This window comes from Suricata suricatta, chromosome 14 (genome assembly GCF_006229205.1).
Source record: "Suricata suricatta isolate VVHF042 chromosome 14, meerkat_22Aug2017_6uvM2_HiC, whole genome shotgun sequence".
Taxonomy (NCBI): domain Eukaryota; kingdom Metazoa; phylum Chordata; class Mammalia; order Carnivora; family Herpestidae; genus Suricata; species Suricata suricatta.
In genome coordinates, this window is record NC_043713.1 from 88,421,549 (window position 1) to 88,430,141 (window position 8,593).

Sequence of the window (8,593 nt, forward strand, 5' to 3'; positions counted from 1 at the left end):
TCCCGACCCCCCAGTCCCTGCCGGGGTAGCCTATGCAGGGAGACCTCGCACGGGCGCAGGGAGGAGCCGCCCGCCCCACCGAGCCGCGCACTCGACCAGCGCTGCGCAGCACCCGCCCTCCTTCCGCCCAGCGCCAGCCGGCCTGATGGAGGTAGCGCGCAATCCGGCACCGCGCTTTCGCCACTGCTCTGGTCAACTGTCTGAGAAAACTAACACTAAATGTGCGCTGTCCTCTGATCACATCAGATCCCACCGTGGCGACGCCTCCGAATGCAAAAGGCTAAAGCCAAAATACTTTCTAGCGGTTCAAACGGCGCCGAGGAGTAGCGAATCTGCCGAATCGTCTCGCCGGAAGTAGGTCTGCCCCTCGCCGGAAGTTGCGCTTCCTCCATTTTGTTGCCCGCTATGGCGGCGGTGTCGAGTTTGGGGCCAGGATGCGGCGCTTTTGACTGAGGGGGTAGGCCAGGCGGAGGCATTGGGGACATCCGCGCGGCGCAGAAGAGGACGGGGACGCTGTCATGTACGGCGCGAGCGGAGGCCGTGCCAAAGCCGAAAGGAAAAGCGGCACGAAGGAGGAGGCCGGACCCGGCGGTGCCGGCGGTGGGGGGAACCGAGTGGAGCTGCTAGTCTTTGGCTATGCCTGCAAGCTGTTCCGGGATGATGAGCGGGCCCTGGCCCAGGAACAGGGACAACACCTCATCCCCTGGATGGGGGACCACAAGATCCTCATCGACAGGTCGGTTCCTCCCCCCACCCGTCGATCCTCCCCTTCCCTCGCCCGCTTGATTTCGTCTAATGTTGACTTGATGGCCAGGACTAAAGAGGGTTTCGTGGCGCCAGCGGGGATCGTGGGGGAAGCCCTCCTCTGTCCTTACATCCCCCTGGTTTTGGAGGGAGGGGGACGGTGAAACCGGCCCTAAGGCACTGGCTGGAGTTGCGTGCCGCGTCTGTCGCCGGAGAGACCGTCTCTGCTCTTGCAACCCCTCGCGATCTCACCCCTGTCGCTGGTTCCAGTTGGCCACTCCGCGCGGTGGAAGCTGCCCGTGCCCTGGCCTCTCCTGACCCGCGTTGCCGTGGGGTTGTGCGCTGTCTCCCTACGCGCGGCGCTCCCACAGCTCCGTGTGGTGGGAGGGCACCCCGAAACCTGCACACTGGGACCGCGCGATTAGAAAACTCGGTCCCCCAGAGTTCGCCTCGAACCTTGTACGTCCCCGGCGCCCTCCGTGGAGCGCCTGTGTTTTGCCGGCGTGACATCTGGCTCCGCCAGCCTCCCCCCTCCCCCACCCTGTGATAATCTGACGGGTTGGAGTGATTCAGACGAGAGGGTGAAGTTGCCAGTCAGTTGGAAGCCAGTTGACTTCGTGCAGACACTGGCTTTGCTCCTAGAGGTAGTGTTCTTAGGGCTGGTTTCACGGTCTCTTATAACCGAAGGGCGGAAGTGGGATACAGATGTGTTTCTTTTCAAATCAGACCTGCTTTAGGTAATCACCCCGGAGGGTGTTTAGCCACTTGGGGCACAGGGGTACTGGGGGTGGGGATTTTTAAAGATGTTTGATTTGAAAAGGATGGCATTACATGGTGTATGCTGTTTGCTCCCCTCTTCTCCCATGTTTTCAGTCCCCCTTTCTTCTCCTTCTCGGGGTTTTTGTTTGTTGGTTTGGGCTTTTTTTTTTTTTTTTTTTTTTTGCCGGTTTGGCAACTCTGCTTCTGGGGCCTGGACTGGAAAGCTAACAGTGACCAACCATTTAACTGTGGAATAGTCTCTCCGAGTGAAGGAAGCCCGTCGTTTGATTAAAGCTGGATTCTGCAAAGCCCTGGAACCTGACTGTAGGGATGACCTGTGCCTGGCCAAAAAGTGGACACATTAATGACCAAATAGGCCTTTTGCCATCCCTGACTTTTCCGTTTGGAGTTAGATCTAGGCAACAGTGACTCTGGAAGGGAGGGTTGCGGATCAGGTCTGGATGGGACCCTCCTCGCTCTGCTCAAACACGCGGTGCCTTTAAGCCGTAGTTTCTGTCGGACCATGTTGCCTGGGTTGTCAGGCACCTTGCTTTTCCAAAGCGTTGTTTGTGACATTTGTTATAAAAGTTTGGTAAGCGATGAAGTCTGAGCTCTTTATGCAGTTTTCTATATCGTTGTGTACGTGACTGGAGTTAGGTCTTCCACAGTGAGTGGGGAGCAAACGCTACACATGTACATGTATAATATTTTCAAATAATGATCTACATTTGTAAGTTAAGGAGGTTTACATCAAAGTAACAATAATTTTGAAATTTAATAAAATGCAATAACTTGGCTACTCTGGAATTTTGGCCTTTTTCTTATAAATGTGTTTTTTTTTTTAATAAGTACTTTTTGGTCCTCATTACAAAAGTCAGCATTAAAAAATTAGGCAGACTTTTGTGTGTGTCTCTATTTTTTGCAACTCTACATGAGTGTTTCTAACTTACGTACTATTTGACGTTGCGTGTCGACAGCAGCTTCATTGGATTTTTATGTTCAAGGTATAGCAGAAAGTGCTCCTGTTCCTAATTTGGCCAAAGTGCGTATTGGTGCTCGCACGTAAACATGGGTGTGTCTTCACGTGCGTTATTTCCTCGGGGAATAACGTTCAGGAGAGAATATGCTGCACCTTCTCCCAGTTTGGCTCTGTTCCCAGTGAACCTCCTTAAACTGCATGTATATGTCACTGTTCTATGTATGTGTGTCTCTCTATCACATAACCCAGCACTTATTTCCTCAGCCAAGTGGCTAGGGGGCGAGCCTAGCCAAGATTTTACCTCCAATGGACGCAAGTTTCTTTGGTGAAGATCTCTCCTGAGAGTTCGGGACTAGCAGAAAGAAGCGAGGAAATTTCGACCGTTGGGTTCTTACGGATAGGTATTTATGGATTCGGTTTGTGTGAATGTAAGCTATGATATTTGACTTTTCAGAAAAAAAATTTTTTTTTTTTTTTTTTTTTTGCAAATGGCATTGAATGGTTGACCAAACCATAAACGGTAAGCACCGCCGGTGAGGTGGACACCATTTATGCTATTAAAGGATCGTTTACCTTTAATTATAAGTTTTACCATGTTATACAGAGGAATTAAGACTTTGTTAAGATAACTTGAGTTTAAAAGAGGGTGAGAGGTGATTAGCCAAGTTAAATACAAAGCTGAGAGGATTTCTTATGTTTGTTTCCGTATCTTAATTTCTTTACTTGAATCGGTAAGTACACGTACACATACACGAAACGTCACGCACGAAGCCGTCCAGCTGTCCGCTTCTTCCCGCTGACCAGCGTCTTCATGTTACAGATACGACGGGCGCGGCCACCTGCATGACCTTTCCGAGTACGACGCCGAGTACTCCACGTGGAACCGAGACTACACGCTCTCGGAAGAGGAGGCGCGAATAGACGCCGTGTGTGATGAGGAGAGGTATTTAGCCTTGCATACGGACTTGCTTGAGGCGGAGGCGAGGCAAGGTACTGCTCAGGAAAAACTTACTTAAAAGCAACAAACTTTACAAAAATTTTTAAGTATTTAAAGTGTACTCCCATTCATTTTTTTATACTCACTCTTTCTGATGTTATCTTGACAGTACCCAGTGGATTGGAAAAGCAGGAGTCTTTGCGTTCTGAGAGGACCTCAGGATAGTTTATATATAGAGCCACAAAGAATTTTCCCAGCTTTTGAGGGCACACTGGGATTTGAAAAAACAAAAACCAAACTCTTTAACTGTTCTTCTTTAACAGTATCGTATAAACTGAAATTGATGTTCTTGTCTTTGCCTTAACGATCTTTAATACAGTTCTTAATCCCCAAATTTCTCAGCAGGAAGAAATTTTCCACAAAAGACGTGTATTCTGCTCTCTGTGGTAAACGTGTACTGGCAAAAGTACATATTGATAGATACGAAGTGTGAATCTTTAAGAACATTTTTGCCTCAAAAAGAGGTTGAACAAAGCGTGTCGTATGCCTTACTGATAGCTACAACTTTAGAAATATGTAACATTTTTCTCAGTAAGTTTCCATTTTTGTTAATAAATCTCTCGTTTTTATTCAAGAGGAAGAGTACAAGCGGTTGAGCGAGGCGCTGGCGGAGGACGGCAGCTATAACGCGGTGGGGTTCACGTACGGCAGCGATTACTACGACCCGTCGGAGCCCACGGAGGAGGAGGAGCCGTCCAGACAGAGAGGTGAGGGCGGCCGGGCCCTCGCTGGGACGGAGCGGCACCGAGCCAGGAGCTGCAGTGCCGCGTTCAGGGAGGCGGGCGTGAACTCGGGCCTGTCTGCGGCGCATCTGGTTGCCTTGCACTCGCTTCTCTTTGGTTCCGGTGCCCGGAGACCGCTCAGCCCGGGTCCTCGGTCTCTGAACTGGTGACGAGCGCATCACGTTCCCAGGCAGTCGTTCTCGGGCGTGAGAAGGCTAGGCGTTAAGGACCTTCACGTGAACCTGCTTCGCCACATCGGGGCCACGACTGATCCCCCCACAACCGAAATAATGAGCAGGTCCCGTGGAAAGACGCCTGTGAGTCACCGCCAAAGAGAAGAGCGCGAGTTGGGCATGGTGGCACCCCCCCACGCACTCGGCTTGGGGTTTTCCTGAAGATTCCAGAATCATACTTTTCTGGATTAACGCTGAGAACTTTGAATATAAAAAAAATAGTGCCACTAAGGAGCCTGAGCTCCTCTAGGACAGGCACAAAAGGAACCTGTCATTCTGTCAGCCCTGAGCCGCCCAGCCTTGTGTGCTGGGCAGTCACTAATGGCCAGCGACAGTAGCGCGAACCAGAGGCTTGAGGGCTTGAGGACTTGCTCGGGATGTCCTGTTTAGCGGGACGGAGAAGGGTGTGGGCTCCGGGCGGGCTCGCTTGGTGGGGCCACACTCGGTCTCGGGGTTGTCAGTCCGAGCCCCGTTTTGGGTGTGGAGCCTACTTAAAAAAAATAAGAAAAAAATATTACAGGGAAGGAGAACTTTAACTTTAGAAACCTTTTCAAATGTTTGGAATAATAAACTGGAATCACGTCATACAGGGATTTCATTTCAGAGTTAGTCTATTACTAGTTTCTCCTGAAGTTACAAACCTCATGCAGTATGCACTGTCGTGTCGGAGTGGGGCGCGGCTGCAGCGGGCCCTCCTGCCCCTTTGCGGGGAGGGGGGCGCCCCCAGATACTCCCTCGTTGCCCTTCCCTCATCCCGCTCGGTACTCTGTGTGGCAGCGCGGTCCCTGTCGTGCAGCCCTCTCCTCCGTGCTCCGGAAGGACTTTCCCACTTCAGCAGTTCAGGGGAACTATGTGGAGTTAAAGCCCGTTAAGCTATTTCGCACCTTCAGAAGTTACGTCGCATTCGGGAATGTTCTGGCAGGTCGAAGCCGTGCACACCCATCCCTTTAACCCGGACACGTCACCTGTGTTCCGGCGCTGGGTGGTCGAGACCTCGTTGCCTTGTTTCCGCGCCAGGTACACAGTGAAGAATTGAAACAGGAAGGCTGGGTGGCTTTTGCAAGATCAAGTGACAGACCCAGGCTATTGGGGAAATCCCTCGTGTCAGCTTCCTCACGGTCTGGGCGGGGGGTCAGCGGGCTGCCCCCGAAGGCCCCGCGGGCGCGTCTCTGTGAACGAAGTTTGGCCGCAGCCCCCGCGGCGGAGCTAAGCCGCTGACCCAGAAGCCCTCTGCGCCCAGAAAGGCTCGCTGCCCGGCCTTTCCGGGAAGTTGCCAGGCCCTGTAAGGGGGTTAGAATGTTGTCTCCGGGAAATTAAACTTTGTTACGGTTACTAAGTGTTACTTTCAACATGACTTAGTGTTTCTTTGAAGTTTTAGTAGGCTTTCCCCTTAACAGAAAGTTCTCTTTTAATATTATATACTGTTTTTCTTTCTATACTCCTATTTTCAGGACTTTATGTGGTGATTAATTTTTTTAAGGAAAGTTGGGGCCATGAAACTTATAGCTTGAGTTTCTAAGTTTAGCTTATGTTAATACAGATAAAATGCCATGTGTATTTTTTTTTAACATTTATTTATTTTTAAGAGACAGAACATGGCAGGGGAGGGGCAGAGAGAGAGGGAAACAGAATCTGAAGCAGGCTCCAGGGGCTGAGCTGTCAGCACAGAGCCTGATGCGGGGCTGGAACCCACAAACTAGGAGACCATGACCTGAGCCAAAGTTGATTGCTTATCCGACTGAGCTCCCCAGGCACTAATAAAATGACACGGGTGTTAAACACACACATACGCAGGCATGTGCGCCTACATGCACACAAAGTTTCACTTCAGTGTCGCATTATTTAGAGGGGTGTTTGTTTTGTTTTGTCCTGGTTTTCCAGCGCCATCGCTGTGAGAAGAGTCAGTGGTCTCACCGTGCCCGCTGTCCTGGCGGTTTTGAACATTTTAGGGTCCGTGCTGCTCGCGGGCAGCCTGCGTGTCCGTGGCAGCTCCTCCTCCTCCCCCAGCCTGCTTTGTGTCCTGCAGATTCTCCCGATTTTTTTTTTATCATTATTAAGCATCCTTTTTAGGAAAAAGGATCATTTGAATCTGGGGATTGTGTTTTTTATTCTGTGCTGCTAAGGCCATCTTCTGTGAGTGAAGGTTTGTGATGGGAACAGAGCTCTGTGGAGCCCCCCGCCCCCAACTGCCCTCTTCAGTCAGATGCCTGTATTTCATGAGTGGCGTCGCACTAAGGAAAGCTGATTTAAGAGATGAAATTTCCACCATTTTGTCATTTCCGGGAGATACAGTAAAAGTTGCACATAATTTATGCACACGCCTTTGGCCCCACGCCCAAAGAGACTTTGAGATTTGAAATTGCTTCTCGACATGTTGCAGACCAGGGTCTCTGGTGTCCCTCAGCTGCACTGTCATGATTACTGGACACTGGGGTTGCTGCTCACAGGAAGTTTCTAGGCCCTGGTGAGTGTCTGGTTCTTAGGAGAGACCAGAGTTCGGAGGCGGAAGCAGGTGGGGCGACCTTAAGTGATTCTTAGCGGGACTTATAATCTGCGCATGTTACGACAGCGCTTTTAGGGACAATGAAACCTGCTTGAAGCCCCTCCTTGGCTTCATAGAAGAATTAGGTTTGATGAGAAACTTTTGAAATTGTTCATCTTGTCAAGATACTTCATCATACATAGTAGAAACACTTGTTTTGATGAAGATTTACTGTTTATTTAACGTCAATTTTTGAGGGAAAAACCTAAGTAGATACTGAAGTCCCTTGTGCCGTTAGCTCTTCTAAGTTTTCTACTATGTTTTTGTATTTCATGAATCCTCTCCGGTGGGTGGCCCCTGAGTGTTTAGGAGGTATGCAGGTGCCTCATTCAGGAAGTTCTAACACGCGGTGCCTTGGCTCCCGCGCAGCAGGAGGCGTGTGTGAACCGGGCTGATGGTAGATAGAAATGGGAACGTGCGTCTGATTATTTGTGGTAGGAGGTAGTTGGCGGTTACACCAAAGGGCTTTATAACTCGATGCTGAAACCAGTGCCTCATTGGAACTGAGCACCTCGTGCCGCGCCTGCCCCGCTGGGGGTCCCGCAGAAGCTCACAGGGTTACCCACCTCCGCACACACAGATCCCAGAGCTGGGGAGGGTCGAGGGGGAGCCGGCGGCCTGGCAAGTGGCTGGTAAGCGGGACGTCTGGGGGGGGAGACACCCACGCGGCCTCCCCCTGCTGTGGGCTTTGGCAGAGCCGACTCTGCTGGCAAGTGTGGGGTGGGAGAGAGGGCGGAAGAGGTTTCTAGAGGCAGTGACAGGAAGGTAGAGGACCAGCTGGCCGCTCCCTGCTCCCCCTCCATTGCCGTGGACTGTCGATGTCTGCCTTCTTCCTGATCGTTCTGAACTTTTGTGTTTTTTCTTAACACAGAAAAAAATGAGGCCGAAAATGTAGAGGAAAACGAGGAGCCTTTCATCGCCCCTGTGGGGTTGAACGTGCCGCCTGACGTGGAGCTGGTATGTGTCCCCACTTCACAGAACCGTCCGTTGTGATCGCTGTGGGTCCAGAGGCTCCGCTTGTGCGAGACCCCACTCGTGGTCAGGACAGCGCTCTGGCTTCGTAAGGCTTTCAGGCTGCGTGTGGGCCAGTGGGGGGCAGAGCCACTCCCCACCTGGCTCCCACCCAGGAGACGGGGAGGAAGTCCAGCCGGATTGCTGGACCAGCGGCTTCGGGGCTCGCGGGGTTGGCTGTCGGAGACCAAAGGCTGAGTCTCCGAGTTTACCAGCATCAGAGCCAGAGCTGGCAGGGAGCAGGCTGGTAGCCACCTTTAGACACAAAAACAGTCTTGCTCAAGGCAGCCTGGCTTGCAGGAAGGCGCCTCGTCCTGGCTTTTGCCAGAGTGGTTTTGTGGGCACTTGAGTGGTAGGCCTTTACCTCAGATTTCCTGGGTACTCTTGCACCCGGGCTCCCCGTTTTTGTGACCGGGGCCCTGCAACTGCAGGGAGAGCTGGTGGAGCGCAGTCTGGTTCAGGCTCAGCTCCCGCTGCTGCGTCAGCTCCCGCCTGTCCAGTCTGGCTGAGTTACAGCAGGTGTCCCTCCTGCGGTCCTGGCGCCAGGCCGGCTGCTTTGATCTGCACCGTCCCCGCCCCCTCTCCCGGGCGGGGAAGCGGGAGGGA

General features: G+C 52.0%; 1 protein-coding gene across 1 annotated transcript in view; it reads left to right on the plus strand.

The window, feature by feature from the left end:
• Positions 1 to 396: 396 nt before the first annotated feature.
• SFSWAP (splicing factor SWAP) overlaps positions 397 to 8,593 on the plus strand; it is a 55,250-nt gene continuing 47,053 nt past the window's right edge. Inside the window, exons 1-4 of the mRNA XM_029921367.1 lie at positions 397 to 736; positions 3,303 to 3,472; positions 4,055 to 4,186; positions 7,848 to 7,933. Coding sequence (XP_029777227.1) covers positions 519 to 736; positions 3,303 to 3,472; positions 4,055 to 4,186; positions 7,848 to 7,933 — 606 coding nt within the window. The 5' untranslated portion in view covers positions 397 to 518. The remainder of the gene's footprint in view (positions 737 to 3,302; positions 3,473 to 4,054; positions 4,187 to 7,847; positions 7,934 to 8,593) is intronic.